This window comes from Chiloscyllium punctatum, chromosome 32 (assembly GCF_047496795.1).
Source record: "Chiloscyllium punctatum isolate Juve2018m chromosome 32, sChiPun1.3, whole genome shotgun sequence".
Lineage (NCBI taxonomy): Eukaryota > Metazoa > Chordata > Chondrichthyes > Orectolobiformes > Hemiscylliidae > Chiloscyllium > Chiloscyllium punctatum.
In genome coordinates this window covers 56,777,045-56,800,463 of record NC_092770.1, presented here as the reverse complement: position 1 = coordinate 56,800,463, position 23,419 = coordinate 56,777,045, and the positions used below count along the sequence as shown (strand labels likewise).

General features: G+C 41.7%; 1 protein-coding gene across 2 annotated transcripts in view; it reads right to left on the bottom strand.

The window, feature by feature from the left end:
* The window catches only part of kdm5a (lysine demethylase 5A), a 203,173-nt gene that overhangs the window by 78,614 nt on the left and 101,140 nt on the right, over positions 1 to 23,419 (bottom strand). For both annotated transcript variants that reach the window (XM_072552438.1, XM_072552439.1), the window contains exons 15-17: positions 17,602 to 17,783; positions 15,714 to 15,838; positions 2,665 to 2,815 (exon numbers count right to left, since the gene is read on the bottom strand). In XM_072552438.1, coding sequence (XP_072408539.1) covers positions 2,665 to 2,815; positions 15,714 to 15,838; positions 17,602 to 17,783 — 458 coding nt within the window. The remainder of the gene's footprint in view (positions 1 to 2,664; positions 2,816 to 15,713; positions 15,839 to 17,601; positions 17,784 to 23,419) is intronic.

Genomic DNA, 23,419 nt, shown 5'->3' with positions numbered 1-23,419 from the left:
TTCACGGGTCAGAATCAGTTCACTCTTGAACAGTACTCAACCAAAGATGCAACTTAAAATTTCATTCAGAATAGTTACTCTATTAAACTGAACCCCACCAATCCGAGCAAAGAAATAGAGATTTCAACATCGGCTCATGAGGCTTGAATAAAACAAGGTCATGGTTGGAAGAGAAAACGCAACTAATTAAAAGACACCAAAAACAACATGCAGAAATGGTATCCCCATAAAGGTCAGGAATGGAGAAAGCTACAAGCAGCCTTAATTCAACAGGATATGGTAAGAAAGCACTAGAATTTCTCAAACAAAAACTGCAGATGCTGGAATCCAAAGCAGATAAGCAGGAACTGGAAGAACACAGCAAGCCAGGCAGTATCAGGAGGTGACGGTCAACGTTTCGGGTATAAGCCTTTTTCAGACTGGGGGTGGGGGTGAGGAGAGCTGCAGATTGAAGGCGGGGGGGGGGGGGGGGGGGGGGGGGGGTTAGTGAAGGATTTTGGGTGGGGAGAGGGGTGGAGTGGTGAGGTAGTGATAGGAAAACATAGGTAGAGGATTCAGCCTGGCTGGGAGGAATGAATCTGGTTCGCAGCTGGAAGCAAGGGTCAGTCAGTCAGTAGAATGGAAAGGTGGACAGGGGTGCTGTGGCTGATCCTAATCAGCACAAGAATAATATTTCAAATTCACGCCCCAAGCGGTGGCTGTCAAATTTACTACTGTCGTTCCGAAATTGGCAGCAAGTTATTGTCTGATTTCACTTCTAAGGAGTGTTTTAAAATCTTTGAGCATTTTATTCTTATAAAATGCAGAACAGATGTTCTGGCATTCATATATTCTGTGTGGTGCGCTGGCCTGCTCCTAAACCTCCCTAGAGAGCATCCAACTGGAGCTGGGACATTTGTTGAAATAGTTCTTTCCAACAGAGTCCATGTTTGTCAATAGATGAGTGCATGAAGTATAGCGGCTACCGGACTTAGTGCTAGTCCCAAAGCTGTTCAACTTGGAGTCAGCGTTCTACAGCATGGAAATAGGCCCTAACTCACCCATGTCACCTATTTTTCCTAATTAAACTAGTCCCATTTACCTGCGTTTGGTCCATATCCTTCCATTCCCATTCCATCCACAAACACGTCCAAAAGTTTCTTAAAATGACAAAACTACTCTCCTTGACCACTACCTCTAGCAGCTTGCTCCACTCTCTCTGTGAAAAAAAGTATCGCTCCCCTCTCACCCTAAAATATACTGAAATGACCTACCAAAAACCAAGTCCTCTAAAATTCACCCATGCTGATGGCATGCATCATGTTACCCATCTCCATCCTTCTGCAGCCTGGACTAGACGTTTTACAAAGCTGATGGCTTTCTGCTGCACAAGGTGTCTCAAACAAAATCCCTCTAAAACCACAACCATAATGCCAGTGCCAAAAAAGAACAGCAAATGTATATGGATGGCCACAACTAAAGCTTGAATTCAAGCCAACAGAATTAGATTGGCTCCAGATAGAACCATGTCCTTTTGAAACTGAAAAGAAGTGTCATAGGTCAAAACCAGAAACAGCCTGCAAACCAAAGTGGCTGGATCTATATAGGTCACGATTACAGCTTGGGTTTCAACATTTGCCCAATCATACTCAGCAGAAAAATATGGCAACAATTATCTTACACACATATTGTTGACACACAAATGAACACAACAGTATGCATTATCATTGAAACCCTTTATTCAACACACCTCTCTGACATCTCGTCATCACAAATCACACTCTCACAAGTCTGCCCACTGATTAAAATCCCTCAAACCAGTTGAATCCTTCCCACTCCACAATAACATGTTCAATTCACTACTTCCACCTCACATCTCCATATAGAGTAACCTTAAGCTTTTATGGTCTACTTTTGGACTGAGTAATTGGAAACATGGGAAGTCACTGACAATTTCCGTGCAACAAACCCATCTGTTGAATGGCAGGCTTTGAAATAGCATAGCAAGAGTAGTCCTTGCTAAATAGATTGAGGACAAGCCAAGGCCCCTAACACAGGCAATTTTCACCACTGGGATCTCAAAATGAACCACTTATGCATTTGAATGGAGATACAAAAAACTCTATATGACAAAAGCAGATCCTCTTCTCAAACTAATCACCTTCAAATCAGTAAATTAAGAGACTGTTGGTTTTGGGAATTGAAATTCACTCAACTTTGAAGAGTACATCATCAGACAACCCCAGATGGAAAAGCAAAACATCAGATGTCTCAGGTGAGCAATAAAAGGAGGTTAAGATATCTAATCCTTGAAGAAATACTGCCGGATCATACTATAGATGCTCACTGGTTTGTCATCTTCCTAAGCACTGTTGTTATAATTTGCTTTATGGCCTACCTATGGAGACAAGAGCTTAAACAACTTGTGCTGAGAACCAGCACCGAAGCAAAACTTTTATTTTTTCATGAGATGAATGACAGAATGAGGCAAAGGGAACAAAGTGCGAAAGGGACATGGAAAGGGAAAGAGGAGTAGTAGCAGAGGGGAATGAGGAGGCAAGGAAACAAAATGACCAAGTGGACAAAGCACAGAGCAAGAAAATAAAGAATCATTTTGAAAAAAATGGCAGCAGTGTTTCATTGCAGAGCACAAGTCCCCATTCTCCCTGATATCTCATTGCTTACCTGTTGCGTTGCTTTCTGCTGACAAGCAGCTGGGCAATAGAAGCACATGTTTCTGCCTCTCTCACAGCTGCCCGCAGTTGCTGCAGCAGATCATTCTCAGGAAATTTCTTCTCTTCTGCTTCTTCCAGTAGTGTTTTCAGCTCACAAAGCTCTAATCAAGAATGAGGATAGGAATAAAGCATTGCGGCATATCTATACACACTGTAAATCAATAACTTACAAATAATCAAAGGCACAAGAGTTTTAAATAAGCTGAAGGAAGTGAATCAAACTTATTTTCTTGGATGGAAATAACAGCAATAACTTTTCTACAATTAGTTGTGATGATGAGACTTAATTTGTATTTCGATCTACAACCTCTTCCCCCAATGTCGGCAAAACAGAAAAACTGATCACTCACTTCAGAAAGAAAGGAGAACACGCCCCCATCTACATCAACGGAGCAGACATTGAGAGGGTTGAGAGCATCAAGTTTAGAGGAGTGACAATAACACTCAACCTGCCCTGATGCGCTGGTCAAGGCAGCACAACAATGCCTCTTCTGCCTCAGACGGCTTAGGAATTTTGGCACATCCATCAGGAATCCTCATCAACCTTTACAGATGCACCATAGAACGCACACTATCCAGATGCATAACGGCCTGGCATGGCAACTGCTCTGCCCAAGAATGTAAGAAACAATAGAAGGTTGTATGCACAGCCCAGACCGTGATGGGAGCCAACCTTCCATCTACACCTTGTTGCCACAGAAAGGCTGCCAACATCAAAGACGCCCTTCCACCCCGATAGTGCTCTCCTACCTCTTATATCAGGCAGAAGATACAGATGTTTGAACATGCTTGAGCAGGTTCAAGAACAACTACTTCCTAGCCACTATTAGATTGGTTACTGGACTCTCTAACTTCAAATAACGCTAATCTTGTTTCGCACACCTCCTGTGCCGTGTAACCTGTATGCCTCACTCTGAGTAAGCACCATATGATCTGTATTTCCTTGCTTACTACGATCTGCCTGAACTGCTTGCAAACAAAGCTTTCCATTGTACCTAGGTACACAAGACTACAATAAATCAAATCAATAAATCAATAAAATAATAAGGGATCTAATTGAGGTGTACAAGATGCTAAAGTAGACAGAAAAGGTGGAATGAGAGGATATACTTTTAGGATAAAGGAAAACAGGCTTACAACAGAAATAGAGAGAAATTACTTCTCTCAAAGAGTCAGGATTCTGTGGAAATTACTAACCCAGAGTATGGCAGATACTGGTATATTGAGTAAATTTGAGGATATAGACAGACTTGCAATTAGCTACACAGGCAAGATTGTAGAGCTGAGGCCAAGATGAGATCAGCCATAATCATTTCAAACAACGAGCAAGCTTGACGGGCTGAACTGTCTGCTCTAGTTCCTAGTTCTTAAGGTATGACTATTTTTAATGCACATTTTTTGAATGCAAAAGATGTAACATGTTTTGCTTTACATACTTGCACTGGTTAGTGTTGTAGAGAGAGAACAAAATTGATTACCTGGGTATGTGTAAGTTCTGAGAGACAAGAGCTCTCCTGAAACTGGAGTTAAGTTTTGAAAGGAATTCTGACAGGTTGAATGTGGAATTCCTAGGCCCTGTACATCATTTGCCACTTATTTCCAAGTGGGCCTCATGCTGCTCCTGACATACCCTTGTGCACTCTTCATTTTATCAGGATTGACCTGCTGGTTTCATGGTAATAGGAGACTGGGGTATGTGAAGTCGCAATGTTGTAGATTGCGTTGGTTTGCAATTCTGCTGCTACTGATGGCTCACTGCATCATGGATGCCCAATCAAGTCATTAGATCTGTTCAAAGTCTATCCCATCCAGCCCAGTGGTAGTACCAAACACAATGGAGGGTACCCTGAATGTGAAAGCAGGACTTCATCATCATAAAAATAAGACTGCCATAGTCCCAGAGGACCAGAAGGTGCTATTAGAGGGATGGTTGTAGTCTCAGGCAAGGGGTAGGTTTGAGAAAGTGGGACCTTCATGGTAACCTCAGCTAGTCCAGTGTCACCATAAGTACTATGTGTTGATCACTCCTACTGTTATGGACAGATGCAGGTGCATGGGCAAGGGTGCAACCAAAAGTGTTTTTACATATTGAAGCCCACCACTTATTGTGCATTTTGTACCCTTGCCAGCCTCAATTCTTCCTCTAAATGGTGTTCAATATTGAGTCCTGATTCAGTAGTAAGCTGAAGCAGTAACCAGCACGTTTCCTTGTTTGCATTTAACATGATACAAAGAGTCTTGCTGGGGTCAGGAGTCAAGGTTGAGGTCTTCCATTGCAACTCCCTAACTATATACCACAGTTCCAACAACTCTGCTGAGTCTACCAAAGTTGCAACAACATGTAGACAACTACATTCTCTCCTCCTGACACGTGTACAATTTTCAAATTGATTGGTTGCAATTATAAGCTCCATCTAAACAGTCTAAAATGTTTGGGTTATATTTCCCAAATACTTTAAGGGGTTATGGTCAGTTCATTCAATGGTCTCTAACTAGCAATTTCAATGTTGAAATGTAGTAATGCCAACACCAAACTCAAGGTCTCTTTCTCAATTGTGATAATTATTCAACTTTCTGGAAAAATAACCAATAGGTCTTTCTATCTTCTTGTTGTCTTCTTGAGAGTACAGCACTGACACCCACATCACTTGCATCAACAGCCACTTTGAATGGTTTTTGCATAATTAGGAAATTTGCGAACACTGAGGCAGTAGACAACCGCTTTCAGGCTGTCAAATGCCTTCTGACATTCCTCCACCCTTAAAATGCCGCTGAATTCGAACAACATTTCCTATATTTGTATCATAATCAGATTAGTACTTGCCATCTTATTCTCACATACCTCTTCAGGTTTGTAGTAACTCTTTCAGGTCATTTCCATTTTCCTCTGGAAGGTAACTCAATTCAACCCAAATTTTCAGAATTTCCACGTTGTCCAATTTATTTTGAGGAAGGTCCAATTCAGAATCCTATGAACTTGGTTCTGCACTCTTATGTAACTAGTAGCATATTCACCTTTTGCTTTCCTTCCCTATCAAAAAAACCCTTTAAGCATATTCACACGACAGTCATAGATTTCTTTCGACTGGCGCTATCAAATAATTTACATCATTCAATTTCCTTTCCATTTGATAAGGCCCTCTAACTCTTGCCTTTAAAGGTTCACCTAACGGGCGGCACGGTGGCACAGTGGTTAGCACTGCTGCCTCACAATGCCAGAGACCCCGGTTCAATTCCCGCCTCAGGCATCTGTCTGTGTAGAGTCTGCACATTGTCCCTGTGTCTGCGTGGGTTTCCTCCGGGTGCTCTGATTTCCTCCCACAGTCCAAAAATGTGCAGGTTAGGTGAACTGGCCATGCTAAATTGTCCGTAGTGTTAGGTGTAGGGGTAAATGTAGGCGAATGGGTCACTCTTCGGCGGGTCGGTGTGGACTTGTTGGGCTGAAGGACCTGCTTCCACACTAAGTAAGTAATCTAATCGAACACTGGGAGTAACACTCCACTAGCAAAATTATCTCACCCTAAACTTATGCCCTCTAGTTCTGGACTCCCACACCCCAGGAAAAAGACCTTGTCTATTTATCCTATCCATGCCCCTCATGATTTTATAAACCTCTATAAGGTCACCCCTCAGCCTCCGACACTCCAGGGAAAACAGCCCTAGCCTATTCAACCTCTCCCTATAGCTCAAATCCTCCAACCCTGGCAAAAACACTTGCTACCACAGTCAAAAACCCCAGGATATATTTCCTGTAAAACCTCAGTCGCCCAATTTTCCACTGGCTTTTCAATCACAGTAGACATCACTCCCACCTGTGATCGAGCTACATTACTATCAAGGATAAACTGTAATTCTGAAACTGAGAATTTCCCTATTACTTCAATCACCACTTCACTTTTCGTTGGACTCTACAACTTCCCTTCATATAATGGAATACTGCTCTTTTAACCATCAACTTCTCATATTACCACTTTTTCTTAATTCATTTTTGGGATGAGGGCATTGTTGACGAGGCCAACATTTATTGCCCATCCCTAATAGCCCAGAGGGCAGTTAAGAGTCAACCACAGATATCTGCCTAGAGTCACATGCAGGCCAGGCAAGGATGGCAGTTTCCTTCATTAAACCAGATGGATTTTTCGACTATAGATTTGTGGAAATCATTAAACTCTTAATTCCAGAATTTAACATTTTCTTTTAATCATTCAATTCAAATTCTACCATCTGCCATGGCGGGATTCAAACCCCAGGTCTCCACAGAATTACCTGGGTCTCTGTATTAACAATCCAGTGATACTAAATTCCACATCTCCTCACCTCTCACCAAAGACTGACGTATTCCCCTATCTCTTAAAGCCTTTCTTTACCCGCTCCTCCTGGCATACATAAGTAAGCCTTACCAACACAACTCAATTCTTGAAGATCCTGCACTTTTGTGGAAGGAATCAAAACGGGGCAGGAATAGAAAAGTAGGTCAGCTAAGCATACACAGAGCAGGAACAGAGCGAGCAGCCAACACAAGCTAGCGTTAACCGTACCAGGTTCAGTTAAGCACATGAAGTTCTAAACCGCACGCAACCTGATGTTATGAGACCTAATGGCAGATAACCTGTTCATGAATTGTTATGTTAATAGTGTTTGAAATTAAAATTTGATTAGTCTGCTATACTGTGAAGGCATGAAATCAAGACACAATTGGTCTGCTATGTTGCTAAGGCCAGAAATCGATATGTAATTGGTCAATAAGAGAAAGCGTAAATGAGAAATCGATTTGTTATTGGGCAGTAAGAGAAACGCAGATTCATGTAAAGAAGTGTGATTGTAACCACCAAAAAGCAGACTCTCCAGGCAAGGACTCTCTCATCCTGCTAGTTGGGTTTCCTTCCATACAAGTAATACAGGAAATATATATGGAATGAGCTGCCAAAGGAAATACTGGAAGCTGGTACAAATACAACATTTAAAAGACAGCTGGATAGGAATACGAATAGGAAGGGTGTAGAGGGATATACCCAAATCAGACTAGATTAATTCAAGATACCTGGTTGGTATGGGCAAGTTGGACTAAAGGGTCTGTTTCTGTACTGCACATCTCTATGATGCTGTAACCCATAACCATCTGTTATTTCCACTGCTAATCTTGTAGCCTTAAATCTTTTCTCTTACACCTTATTTCTCACATCAGGAAGTGAACTTTTGAATTCCAAAATAATTGGCTAAGAGCATAATATGTTTGGTCTACTTTCAATGCCCTTACATTTGTATCAAAATTACTTTGGTTGACCCTTTCCAACTCAATGTATGCTTGACCAGAGTGCCTCCTTAGATTCCTGAAACGCTGTCTGTAGGCTTCTGGTACTAGCTCATATGTACTTAAAATGGCATTTTTCACCTCATTATAACCCCTAGGCCCCTCCTCTGATAGTGATGAAAATACCTCACTTGCTCAGATCAACAATACCCACATGATCACCAGCCATTTCATTTGTTTAGCCACTTTCTCAAATGAAATGAAAAAGGATTCTACAACCTTGTCAAATTTCGGCAACGTTCGGACATATTTAAACAGATTCTCACCAGGTCAAAGTCTACAATGGGGCTGCTCTCCATCACTGCCCTCATCACACCCTCAACCTTTCACTTCTACCTTCATTTTAAGCTGACTGTGAGTTCTCAGTTCCAAAGTTCAAAAATGCTCATTCTCCCTGTTCTTCTGCTTGGGCCTTCCTTTCCTTTTTGTTTGCCAAGTCTATTTTTCCTTCTCTTCTTCCTCTGCTGGTGCTATTCTCTCTTTCTGCTTTTTGTCAGCTTTCAATCATAATCCAAACTGTTTCATTTCCTTTTCATGTTCAAACCGCTTCATTTGCGATTGAATTTTAGCTATTTCCAATGATTCTGTTCACATTTTCAACAATCATTAATGTCAAGCTATTGCTGCAATTACCTCCCATTTTGGCACAGAAAGGCAATCTCAATTCCAGCTTGTCTGCCAATTTCAAAAGTTTTGCCTTGCTCATTTCCCATACAACTCTCAAAGTGACTTCTTCCACTGCCAGGAAACTCTGTGACAGAAAGCCTTTTTTTACATAAGGCACACCCTATTTAAACCAATTGAATTTAACACCCGAAATAAGAAATACCAATACTCATTGCTTTTGAGACTGATAATACTAAAACTAACCTGGAATTAAGAGATTGTGATACTTTTTGCAAGGTTTGTGATTGATACTGACAAATTGGTCTCCAATTTGTCAAGACCAGTCCAAACCCCGTCAAAATATATTAAGATAGTCTAGATCCTAACTACTACTAATTTTATAGGCATTGTGTTCCAGATGTAATTAGATTGATGAAGCTTTAGGCAAAAACACACTATTTTACACTACAGCTAAAATACAAATTAAAAATACAAGAACTGGCTTAATTATAACTATTTGTTACATACATTAATGACTTGGATGTAAACCACAGAATATCGATAGTATAATCACTAAGTGTGCAGATGACATGAAAGTTTGTGGTGCTATCATTGAAGAGGATGATCTCAGGCTAGAGCTTGATATTGGTCAGCCGGTAAATTGGGCAGTCACAGCAAACTTAACTTAATCCTGATAGGTACGAGGAAGTACTGAGGAACAAAGAGATCTTGGTGAACAAGTCAATATATCCCTGGAGACGTCAGCACAGTTAGACAGGGTGGTGAAGGTAGCACACCAGATGCTTACCTTCACTAATCAGGGCAGAGGATAAAAAAGGAAGACTTGTTAGAATTTTATAAAACATTGGTTAGGCTAGAGATGGAATACTGCAAACACTTCTGATTATCACACTATCTGAAGGATGTGATTGCATCAGAGAGGGTACAAAGAAGATTCTCCAGAGTGTGGTCTGGGATGAAAAGTCTCACTTATAGGCTGGGTTGGTTTTCCTTGGAGCAGAAGAGGCCAATGGAGATATACAAAATTATGAGACACATAGACAGGAGAATCTCTTCCCCACAGCAGATGCAACTTAGACCAGTTTAAGCTGAAGAGTAAGTGGTTTAGAGGAGATTGAAGAAAAATTATTTTCAACTAGTGATTGAAATATGCAACTGCCTGCCTGAAAGGGTGGTGGAGACAGGTACTCCCACAACACTTAAGAAGCAGCACGCTGAGTACTCAAAATGCAGGGGCATAGTTGGGTTTGGACCAAGTGCACGTAAACAGAATTAGTATCGTTTGGTGTTTATTGGTGAGTGTAGACATGATGGGCCAAAGGGCCTGATTCTATGCTGTATGAATCTATGACTCTCTTAGTTGGCTACTCTGGGTCTAGGCCAAGGACCAAAAGGTGGGGCAGGGAAATGTTGAAGATTGGGGTCCCTTAAAAAACTGATTTTCCTCATTGATCTCAGTATGAGACTTCATTTAACAGCAAATCCCCAGCAGTACTGAACAAAGGGAAGAGTTACAAAAAACAGAGGTACAATACGCATTAAACTAGAGTCAACAATTTCTGCTGCTATACACACCCTATTATCAGTGTGTGGTTTTCAACAATAAGTAGCACTTGTTCTTGGAAAGAATAGCAAACTAACTGTCAGATAAAAGGTGGGCAAGACATCAATGATTATCTGACATCATGATTGGTTGTCCCATGGTCACTGGCCAAAAGGCTTCACACACTGACTGATATGGCACAAGTCACTTGCTGTTAGAATATGATAAAACAATAAATGCCAGGCTCAGAGAGAAGTACCCAGGACAGGATGTGCTGAGGGAAACCAACAGGGGCTAAGCCAGTTCCATGCTGGAATAACCGCATGAGATCAAGCAACTTTGAAAAGCCAAATCTACACTGGTAAAGCCGTGCAGGGGCCAAGAGATTCAGGAGTCAGGTTCTGCACTGAAGTAACCATGCTGGGACTAGGTCAGATCTGCACTGGACGAGCTGTGCAGGAACCAAGAATAGATAGGCCATATTGGCTTTGGAGTTACAGTACCAGAGCAGAAAGGCTTTCCCAACAAACAAAACTCTGAGGTAGTATTTTCAAATTAGGAAGTCCTTACCTCAACTCAGATGCTCGATGCAAGATCGAAACAATATCGAAACAATCCATATCTGTTTGTATCCATGAATCATTCCTCCTTGTCATGGCTGTATATTTTATCTAAAGGTTTATATCTAACCTGCTGCTTCTTAAACTTAATTAACAATCAGAAAATTACTTCCAAATCTTTAACTGCCTATATTAGATACTGAGATTGTGATACCCAAAAGTCGCAAGTGGCAAGCAGACTCAATGGGTTGAATGGATTGCTCCAGCTTTTATTCTTATGATCTTAGAATTAGCATATTTCTGATCCAATGGCACACTTGACTTCGTTCTGGGGGATCCATTAGGGCATTGTCAGGACATCAGACAAATATTTTCTACACTACAGAATAAATAGTGCATACTTTTCATGAACAAGGCATTGGAGTAGGTTGACGAGAGCAGGGCAGTGGACAGTCATATGGATTTTAGAAAGACCTTTGATAAGGTTCCACATGATTGTCTGCTCTGGAAGGTTAGGTCGCATGGAATCCAGGGCAAGCTGACAAATTGGATACACAATTGGCTTGATGGTAGAAAGCAGAGGGTAACAATGGAAGGATCCTTCATGGACTGTGACAAGTGGAGTGTCTCAAGGGGTCCATGCTGGGCCCATTGCTTTTTGTTATCTATATCAATGATTTGAATGAGGATATACAAGGCATGATTAGGAAGTTTACAGATGACACTAAAATAGGCAGTATCGTGGACAGTGAGGGAGGTTAGCAGCAAGTGCAGTAGGACCTTGATCAGCTGGGGAAGTGGGCTGAGGAATGGCAAATGGAGTTTAATATAGGTAAGTGTGTGGAATTGCATCTTGCAAAGATAAATCAGGTAGGAGTTTCATGGTGAATGGTAGGGCCTTAAGGAATGTAGTGGAACAGAGGGACCTTGCAGTTCAGGTGCACTGTTTTCTGAAAGCAGGATCACAGGTAGACAGGGCAGTGAAGGAAGCTTTTGGCACACTGGCCTTCATCAGTCAGGGCATTGAGTATAGAAGTTGGGAAGTTATGTTGCAGTTATACAGGAAGTTGGTGAGGCCGCACTTGGAGTGTTGTATTCAGTTTTGGTAACCTTATTATAGGCAGTATGTTACTAAACTGGAAAGAGTGCAGAAGAAATTTACAAGGATGTTGAGTTATCGGGAGAGGTTGGACAAGCTCGGACTTTTTTCTTTAGAGCAGTGGAGATTGAGGGGGGATCTTGCAGAAGTCTGTAAAATAATGAGACACAGCGAGAGGGTAAATGCACTCTGTTTTTTCCCTAGGATTGGGGGAATACAGAACTAGAGGGCACCAGTTTAAGGTTAGAATGGGAAGAATAGAAGGGAACCTGAGGAGCAACATTTTTAGATTAGGTTAAATTCCCTACAGTGTGGAAACAGGCCCTTCGGCCCAACAAGTCCACACTGACCCTCTGAAGAGCAACCCACCCAAACCCAGTCCCCTAAATTTACCCTTTCACCTAACACTATGGGCAATTTTGCATGGCCAATTCACCTACCCTGCACATTTTTGGACTGTGGGAGGAAACCGGAGCACCCAGTAGAAACCCACATAGACATGAGGAGAATGTGCAAACTCCACACAGACAGTCGCCTGAGGCAGGAATTGAACCTGGGTCTCTGGCGCTGTGAGGCAGCAGTGCTAACCACTGTGCCACCGTGCCGCCCAGAGGATGGTACATATGTGGAATGACTGCCAGTAGAAGTGTTTGAGGCTAGTACAGTAACAACATTTAAAAAGGCATTTGGACAGATATATGGATAAGAAAGGTTTAGAAGGATATGGGGCAAGTGCAGGGAAATGGGATGAGTGTGGATGGACATTTTGGATGGCATGGACCAGTTTGGGCCAAATAACCTGTTTCCGTGCTGTAGGACTCTATGACTCTATAGAGTGTAAGAGTTGGGATGTTATATTACTGTTGTATAAGTCATTGGTGAGGCCACACTTGGAGTATTGTGCATAGTTTTGGTCACCATGTTATAGGAAAGACATAGTTAAATTGGAAAGAGTTCAAAGAAGATTTATGAGGATGTTGCCTGGAGTAATAGGCCTGAGTTGTAGGGAGAAGTTGGCCAGGATAGGAGTCTACATGCAACTACAACCACAGGGACGCCAAGACAGCAGACTTCCTAGCAGCACTAGAATGCACACTCAGAAACAATGGACTGACAGAAGAGACACAACAAACTGCGAGACAAAGTATCGTACCGCTGATAACAAGAAAAAAACAAACACATAACCTCAACACCAAGGAGAGGGAAGCACTAAAATCACTAAGAAACGATAAGAACATAATCATACTACCAGCAGACAAAGACAGAATGACGGTCATCCTGGACAAAGCAGAGTACATCCAAAAAGCACAACAACTACTTGCAGATACCAACACCTACCAAAAGAGGGAGTTTGACCCCACCCCACAGCTCACCAATAGGATAAACAACACACTGAGGAATCTACAAAAAAACGGACAGATAACCAGGTCTGACCTACAAAGAATGAAACCTGAAAGCAACAACACCCCCAGATTCGATGGACTACCCAAAGTGCACAAACCAGACATCCCACTCAGACCCATAGTATCACTACCAGGGACACCATCACACAAACTGGCCAAAGAACTACAGCAGAAACTGAAACACCTGATCAGCGGATCCAGACAATCTATACAATCGACACAGGAATTCTTGGACATCATCAGAAATATACACACAGACAAGGAAGAAACTATGGTCTCATTCGATGTAACGGCACTGTTCACCTCCATCGACAAAACACTAGCCAAAGAAACAATAGCAAACCTGCTGGACAGACATAACAGACGACAGGACGTTGAACCTATCAACAAAGACGGCATACTTAAACTACTGGACTTGTGCCTCACAACACACTTCACATTCAATAACCAAATATATGAACAAATCAACGGAACACTCATGGGCTCACCGATCTCTGGACTCATAGCAGAAGTAGTAATGCAAAGGTTAGAACAAACAGTCTTACCACAACTTCAACCCAAACTCTGGGTCAGATACGTGGATGACATCTTTGTAATAATTAAAAACACAGAAATAGAGAACACACACCAGATCATCAACACCACACTCACAGGAATCTGATTCACTAGAGAGGAAGAAAAGGACAACCAACTCCCATTCCTAGACGTGATGGTACAGAGAACACCCAACGGAGAATTCACCACAAAGGTTTACAGGAAAGCCACACACACAGAGCAATCCTAAACTATGAAAGCAACCACCCCAACACACACAAACGAAGTTGCATCAGGACACTATTCAAAAGGGCCACAACACACTGCAGCACACCAGAACTACAAAAAGAGGAAGAGGAACACCTATACAAGTATTCGCCAAAAACGGATACCCTCGCAATTTCATCAACAGATGCCTAAGGGAGAGACAACGGAACGAGGACATGCCACAACCCAAAGGACTAGCCACACTACCATACATCAGGAGCATTTCTGAACTGACAGCCAGACTACTGCGACCACTAGGACTCATAACAGCACACAAACCAACAGCCACTCTCAGACAACAACTCACCAGAACGAAGGACCTGATACCCAACATGAGCAAAACTAATGTAGTGTACAAAATCCCATGCAAGGACTGCACAAAACACTACATCGGACAAACAGGAAGACAGTTAACGATCCGTATACACGAACGCCAACTAGCCACAAAACGACACGACCAGCTATCCTTAGTAGCCACACACACAGACGACAAGCAACATGAATTCGACTGGGACAACACTACCATTATAGGGCAAGCCAAACAGAGAACAGCCAGGGAATTCCTAGAGGCATGGCACTCATCCGCAGACTCTATCAACAAACACATCGACCTGGGCCCAATATACCGGCCACTACAGTGGACAGCTCGAACTGACAACCGGAAGCGGCAGAGACAGGCCACTATAAATGCCGGAAGAAACAGCACAGAAGCGCTTCACAGGAGGCTCCCAAGCACTGAGGATGTCACCGAGACAGGGGACGAAACGTTTGCAAGACAAATTCCCAGCTCGGCGAACAGAACCACAACAATGAGCACCCGAGCTACAAATCTTCTACCAAAGTTTTTTTCTTGAACTGTAAGGGAATGAGGGGTGACCTTATTGAGGTATACAAAATCATGAGGAGCGTAGATCGGATGAATGCTTACAGTCTTTTACCAAGGGATGGGAAATTGAAAACTAGAGGACATCATTTTTAGGTGAGAGGGGAAAGATTTAAGGAGAATTAGAGGGGCAACTTCAAGCAGACAGTGGCACGTATATGGAAGGGGCTGCCAGAGAAAGTGTTGAGGCAGGGACAATAGCAACATTTTAAAACATTTGGATAGATAATGCAACAATGCCTAAAATAAAACATACTGGCAGAGAGCCTTCCTACTCACACCTCAAATGATTACTTGGACATTGCAGAGATTACAATATTACAGTAAACTTCCAGTATTTCAGGTAGATAACGTTTGCTGGTTTATTGAGAGTGCCAGTTAAAATGAAGCTTGTTGTATTATCTTCAAAACATATTGATTGAGTTTAAGCGATAGACTTCCTCCTTCACATCGTTTTGCTGAAATCCTGTACATTAACCTTGATAAAAATTGTCCAGTAAATTGGTTAAAGTTAATCAACAGTAGAATCATAGAATCCTTACAGTGCAAAAAGAGGCCATTTGACCCATCAGATCTGCACAAACCCTCCGAAAAGTATCCCACCCAGACCCATCCAATCCCCGTAAGCCTGCATGGGGCTTTTACAATGGCTAACTCATCTAATAGGTGAGGATTGTAAAATCTAACAGTTAACCAGATGATGAAGTGTGTTGTACAAGATGACCTTTTTTTAAATATTATGAATATAAAGAAATTAAATTAAAAAACATACCTTTCTTGTGATTAAACTCTGCTTCCATGACTTCTCTCACTTTGCTCACCCAGTTGTCATATGACTGGGCTCGCTCTTTAACTCCATAAAGCATTGATGGGAGCTCATCTAGTGTGTACCGGTACCTAGTTTGGAGAAAGAAATAAAAACATTGACCATTCACGAATTCCTTATTTTTCTTTCCATTGGATTGTATCGGACAAAAACAAATAGTTTCAGTACAAGTCGTCCATATTTAAGGACATGTTTTCAAAACATGGTATAGATCAGTTGGAAAGGTTGGTCTGAGAAATGAAAATTGAGTTTAATCCAGCCAGGTGTTACGTGATACATTTTGGGAGGTCAACTGCAAGAGGAATGAATACAGTAAATGGTAGTGTTACGAAGCGGAGGTCAACACCTTTGTAACTGAAACCCAAAACATGCAGAGAAGATCTTGTAGTCAGACAAATGGTATCATCTACCTCTTACCCCAAACTGTTACAAAGGAATGTTTAGATGAAATTGAATTCCTAATACTCACTTTATAGTTAAAAAGTAGTCATTTATTTATCTAATTCCAACAATGAGCCACTAACAAACAAAGTAATTGCTTCCTAACTACTACCTATTCCCTAACTGAATTTGAATTCTATTCCAGTTTAAATGCTGTTTCAATAATACAGGTCCCACTTATATAAACCCAATTAAGAACAATAAATTAAAACTTAATCTTTCAAAACTGCAGTGAAAATACACCTTCCTGGAATGGTCCTCATCCTCTCCTCTGATTCTGCTGTCTCAAACACATTCTCAGTCTGTTGAATTCTGGTGTCTGAAATATTAGCTGAACATGCCTTGTACCTTCATAAGTAGATGTTTTTTCCTAAGAGATGGAACGTTCTTGTGACAGCCCAGTATTTCTTAGATAACAGGTTGTTCCGTATTCAGATGACAGTTGGCTCTCCCTTAATTTTCAAATATCCTGGTTTTATATACCCCTATGACACATTCAGTTTTTATAATCTGATTGCTTTGACACCCTGAAACCAATCTATTTTAAGTTCAATTTGTCCTTAGTCTCCAACTGTCTTTTTAAATTAACTGGCTCAATTTACACTGGTGTCTGGGTAAAATTCTACTTGGGCCTGACAACTGTAAAATTTCAATACACTGTTTCAGTTCAAGAACTTGCAGCTGCACAGACATTCATTTTAACTGTAAGCACGGAAAAGAATACTATTTCTTAAAGAGACGACAATGCTTTCCCACAATTTTACAATTCTTACACACCAACTTCATGACAGTAGGAACCTTAGGAACATTGATAGGCAGAGGGATCTGAGAGAGTGCCCAGAAAGTGGAAGCACAAACTGGTAAGGTGATCAAGGTGGCATATGGCATGTTTGCCTTCATTAGTCAGGTCATTGAGTACAAAATTTGGCAAGCAATATTGCAGCTTTATAAAACTTTAGTTAAGCCCCATTTGGAGTATTGTGCTCAGTTCTGCACTCCACATTATGGGAAGGATGCTGAAGTTTTAGAGAGGGTGCAAAAGAGATTTACCAGAATGCTACCTGGATTGGACTGTATTAGCTATAAGGAGAGGCTGCACAAACTTGGATTATTTTCACTCAAGTGTGGGAGGCTGAAGGGTGACGTGGAGGAACATATAAATGATGAAATGCATGGACAGAGTGAATAGTTGGAGTTTCTTTCAGAGGATGGAAATGTCAAATACTAGGGGGTATAAGCTTAAGGGCCATGTGCTAGGAAAGTTTTATTTTCACACAAAAGGAGTAGTGCTCCAAAAGCTAGTGCGTCCAAATAAACCTGTTGGACTATAACATGGTGTTGTGTGATTTTTAATCAGTTTAAACATACTGATACATAAAATAAGTCAACTTACCTGAGACAGAGGTTCGTAACTGGGCAATTGCATAGATCCTTAATGTGATAAAGACACACAAGCCGATTGGGATCGCAAGTACATGTAACAGCAGACAGGAAACATGTTGTCTTGCATGTCTCACACTGTCGTTCATCATCTGGTAGCAGTTCAAATGCCTCTTGTTCAGAATCAACAATACCCTAGAAATGGATAAAATTTTCAAATGAATCTAGAGGATCTGGAATTGACAATGTTAATTTTATTCCTCGCTCCTCACAAACCTAGCCTGCTGAATATTTTAGCAGCTTTTTTTTTAATACTTGTCCATGGAATGGAGATGTTGCTGGCTTGGCCAGCTTTTTGTTCCATTCATACCATTTCCCTGCACTGTTTTCGCTTTGATTTACTTATCCAATTACCTCTGTAAAGACTAAATTGAATGTGCCATCTACCATCTCATCCAGTGCATTTGAAATCCTGACCATCCATTGAGTGAAAGACTGTTCCCCAGAAATTCTTTTGTTTATGTGACAACAGTTGATAACCACATAGGCCCTTGGACCATCGGAAAAGGTACTTCAATTTAACAAAGCCCTCATTTTCATGCTCGGTGTGCCTGAATGAGGGTCCCAGATTGAAAAGAAGGCCCTAAAGAGCTACTCTTTTCCTGTTGGCTGCTATAGTCCGTTGAATCTCACAACACTTGCCTGACTCCAGAGAATCCATCATATAGGCTGCAGTACAATATTTCCAACACTCCAGGTGGCACTGCCAATACTGCAAAGCTATTGGAGGTAGGATGTTTGCTCAAGTTTGGCCTTAATTCAGTGGGAAACCTCTGACGGTCCAAATATCGAAATATTGCCAACCTTCTGGAGAAAGGCAACGTAGATCACCCAACAGTTCTACAACTGGCAGACAATACTCACCTCATCTCAACTAAACTCCAATCATGAGTTAACAGACTATGGATTGTGTGAAGCCAGCCAGTAGTTAAAATCAAGAGATGACAAAGATGATAAGGATGAGGTCTCAGTAGTAGATAAGCTGAGGTAAGTGCAAAGTTGGACATCATTTATTTTGGTCTGCAAATCAAAGTACATGTCGTCAAAAACTTACTTTGCGGGTCAGTGATAGAGGGTGTAAAACAATTCAATTTAGCTTCAGATGGTTCAGCCAAGGCAAGGTATGAAGGGCTGGCCAGAGTCTTGCCAGACCATTAGGCTGCGCACTCAGTTGAGGGGAAGAGGTTGAAAAGGAAATTTTTTTTCACGGTAATCTCAGTCAGTGCAGGATTTGAATGTTTGCTGTTGGCATCACTCTGCACTGCAAAGCAGCCATCCAGCCAACTGAGCTAACTGACAACCCCAAAATAGGAAAGTTACAGAGTTTGTGACTAGAAAAGAGACGCTAAACTTCAATAACATGAACTCACTCCACATCTCAAGAAATGTGCCAATGGATATAACAAAAGCATAGGTCCTAGAACATAGAACATAGAACATAGAACAATACAGCACAGAACAGGCCCTTCGGCCCACGATGTTGTGCCGAACTTCTAACCTAGATTAAGCACCCATCCATGTACCTATCCAAATGCCGCTTAAAGGTCGCCAATGATTCTGACTCTACCACTCCCACGGGCAGCGCATTCCATGCCCCCACCACTCTCTGGGTAAAGAACCCACCCCTGACATCTCCCCTATACCTTCCACCCTTCACCTTAAATTTATGTCCCCTTGTAACACTCTGTTGTACCCGGGGGAAAAAGTTTCTGACTGTCTACTCTATCTATTCCTCTGATCATCTTATAAACCTCTATCAAGTCACCCCTCATCCTTCGCCATTCCAACGAGAAAAGGCCGAGAACTCTCAACCTATCCTCGTACGACCTACTCTCCATTCCAGGCAACATCCTGGTAAATCTTCTCTGCACCCTCTCCAAAGCTTCCACATCTTTCCTAAAGTGAGGCGACCAGAACTGCACACAGGACTCCAAATGTGGCCTAACCAAAGTCCTGTACAGCTGCAACATCACTTCACGACTCTTGAATTCAATCCCTCTGCTAATGAACGATAATACTCCATAGGCCTTCTTACAAACTCTATCCACCTGAGTGGCAACCTTCAAAGATCTATGTACATAGACCCCAAGATCCCTCTGTTCCTCCACCTGACTAAGAACCCTACCATTAACCCTGTATTCCGCATTCTTATTCGTTCTACCAAAATGGACAACCTCACACTTGGCAGGGTTGAACTCCATCTGCCACTCCTCAGCCCAGCTCTGCATCCTATCTAAGTCCCTCTGCAGCCGACAACAGCCCTCCTCACTGACAACATTCAGTTGCAATGTGGAGGAACTCTAGAAGTAGCTGTGAATTGAGCCATAATTACAATACTGGCATTTGTCCAATGTTACGACACAGAGACAGCCAGTCCAAAATTAAGCCTTTCTCCCTCTGTATTCATGTCACAGTAAATCTAACGTTCAGACTCTCAAAATTGACACAAATGGTTCCAAACCAGAGTTTTTGAATAACCGGTATGAGACTCTACGAATAATTAATTCCAGACACCAATTTGCATTTTAATAATGCTAAGACTCTCCTGCTCCTCGGATGCTGCCTGACCTGCTGTGCTTTTCCAGCACCACACATTCAACAAAACAAAAATTAAGCCAAGTAATCTAACTGATTTGTGCAGTCAGCTCAAAACCCTTTTGCTTTCAGCCCTATTCACGTAAGAGACAGAATGACAAACAAACAATTAAGGGATAAATAGAGAAAAAAAAATTGACACTCTTGCCTCACAGCACCAGGGTCCCAGGTTCGATTCCTGCCTTGGGCGACTGTCTGTGTGGAGTTTGCATATTCTCCCTGTGTCTGCGTGGGTTTTCTCAGAGTGCTCCGGTTTCTTCCCACAGTCCAAAGAGGAGCAGGGTAGGTGAATTGGCTATGCTAAACTGCCCGTTGTGTTCAGGGATGCGCAGGTTACGTGCATTAGTTTAGTCTGGGTTAAATGTAGAGTAACACGGCAGGGGAAATGGGTCTGTGAGAGATACTTTTCAATCAGTGCAGACTTGTTGGGCCGAAGAGCCTGTTTCCACACTAAGGATTCTATTCTATTACTCAAGTGATTTTTATGGTGCATTGTTTCACCGACAACACATGATGGTTTCTTAGTCGATTTGCTGAAGATATCAATCAGGGTCACCTTTATAGTTCACTCAGATAAAAGACAGTAATACTTTTAAACAAACAAATTGCTGGAAAAATTCAGCAGGTCTGGCAGCATGTATGGAAAGAAAGTTGAGTTTCAAGTCCAGTGACCCTTCCTCAGAACCAGTTATCTGCTTTCTCTCCAAAGATGCTGCCAGGCTTACTGTGTGTGTTTGTTTCTCATTTCCAGCATCCACAGTTTTTTGGGTTTTTTAAAATAATACTTACTACCCAGTTTCCTATTCCCTGAACTTCAAAGAACTTCTAATGGGACATTAGGCATACAGCTTTCAAATCTTCATGCTGTAGCATCAACAGCCAGATTTCTTCTGTCAGAAAGGACAATCTAAAACCCAACTCCAACACAGACCACTCCCTGACAGACTAACTGTTTCTTCCAAGGGGTCCAAGTTACCAGTCAACATCTGCCATCTGCTTGAGCATAAAGTCAGTTTCCAGATTTACGAGAACCAATTCTAGGGTAGTATATAATCATGGCTCAATTCACAGCTACTTCTGGAGTTCACCCATTTCACAATTGAATATTGTCAGGCCCCAATGTCTTTGCTGTATTCAGATGCACATTTCTTGATGAGATACGAATTCTGCCGGATGGGTCACGATCGTTCAATAGTTAGCACTGCTGCCTCTCAGTGCAAGGGACCTGAATTTGATTGCACTCTCGGGGAACTGTCTGTGTGGGGTTTGCATGTTCTTCCCCACCTCTGCATGGGTTTCTTCCCACAGTCCAGAGATCTACAAATTGGTGGACTGGCCATGCTAAATTGCCCATAGCGTCCAGGGTTGTATAGGTCAAGTGGATTAGGCATGGGAATTACAGGGTTACAGGGATAGGTGGGATGCTCTTTAGAGGGTCAGCATGGACTCAATAGGCCGAATTCTAATTCCCAGATACTAAGCTTGTTAATAACGCACATCTGCCATCTGTTTGAACATAATGCTCTTCCACAGTAATAAAGCATCTGCAAAACCTTTTGATCAGTAACTTCTTGTCCTCAAAAATAAATAAAACCTTGTTTCGTCTCTTCCTTCTGACAAATTGTCACCCACAGTCCAAAGTAATCTTTAACTCAGTTCCCAGTTCCAAACCAAAACTGATAAACTAATGAAAAAAATAGAGGTCTTGAAGGCTCAAAAACCAGCCATACGGAAAATTGTCAGGTACTGTATGTCTGGTCCAAGAACACCCAGACAAATCCAGTCTGGCCACTTACAGACATAGTCAACACTCAACCATCAAAAAGATGGAACGCATACTCAATTGTGTTATCTCACAGCTCTTCACAGAATTTTACAGTACAAATGACAGAGATGCAGCTTATCATTCCAGCACCAGCCCTCTGAATGGTCCTCACTGAAATGCTCACTTTATTGTCTTCATCTCACAACACTGCTACATTGTTGCCATTTTATTCTGAAGGCTCTGATTGCACCTATCTCCACTACATGAAGCATTCCAGATCTTTTCCACACATTTTGTGACTAAACTTTCATGTCACTTTAGATTCTTTTGACTGTTGTTTTAAATCTGTTCCATTCTATTTTTGACCATTAACGAGTGTGGTGAGTTCCTCCTGATCTACTCTGTCCAGACAGATGATTTTGAAGACCACTATTCCCCTCAATAACTTCTTCAATCTATGCATACAATTAAAACAGCTCATCCCTTCTTGAAAAGCTTTAAGGCCTCCACATCCTGTAAAGTGCAAACCTGAAACTGGACACACGAACTAATGTCTGAGACAAGGTCAACGTAACCTAATTTCTCTGGTATTTTATGTTTCTATTAATAAAGCACCAATTTATACACCCACATCCCTCCGCTCCTGCACTCCCTTCAGATTTGAGCTCTTTTTTGTCTCTCTATGTTCTTTGTACCATAGTAAACTACTTCACATTCCACTGCATTGAACCTGATCAAGCCACTCATCCTTCTGAAGTTCTAAACAATCCTCCTCACTTCAAAATTTCATATCATCCACAAACCTGTGCATAAAGATCGGGTTGTCAAAATGCCAAATAAGGAAAAGGGTCTGATAGTGACCCGAGGACCTGTATGACAAACTTCCACCATTTTGAAATACATCCACTAACTACTACACAGTAGTTTATTTTCCGTCAATAGCCAATTTCGTATCCATGTTACACCTGTGGCTTTTCCTGCAGGAGCTAGAAATTCGCTGATATATCTGATGTGAATTACTTGATCAAGCATCTTTTAGAAATTCAAGTACACTGTGACTACTTCAAACGACTCCAGCAATGTTGTCAAAAGTAACTTTTCCTTTGAAGAAAATATAGTTCTATGCTTCCAGAGTTTCCACTCAAACAGAATATCTCATATCTTCTCAACAGCAACAAGTTGCAGTGTCTGAATTAATTCCTTGATGCCCTAGTTAGGGTACTGGAGTTGGAATTGGATGAACTTAGGATCATTTGGGAGGCAGAGACAGTTATAGATAAAAGCTACAAAGAGATGGTTACTCTTAGAAATGAAGATGGGTGACTGTTAGAAGGGGTAGGAAACAGGTCAGTGCAGGGATTCCCTGTGGCCGCTCCCTATATAACAAGTGTACCGTTTTGGATTAGGTGGT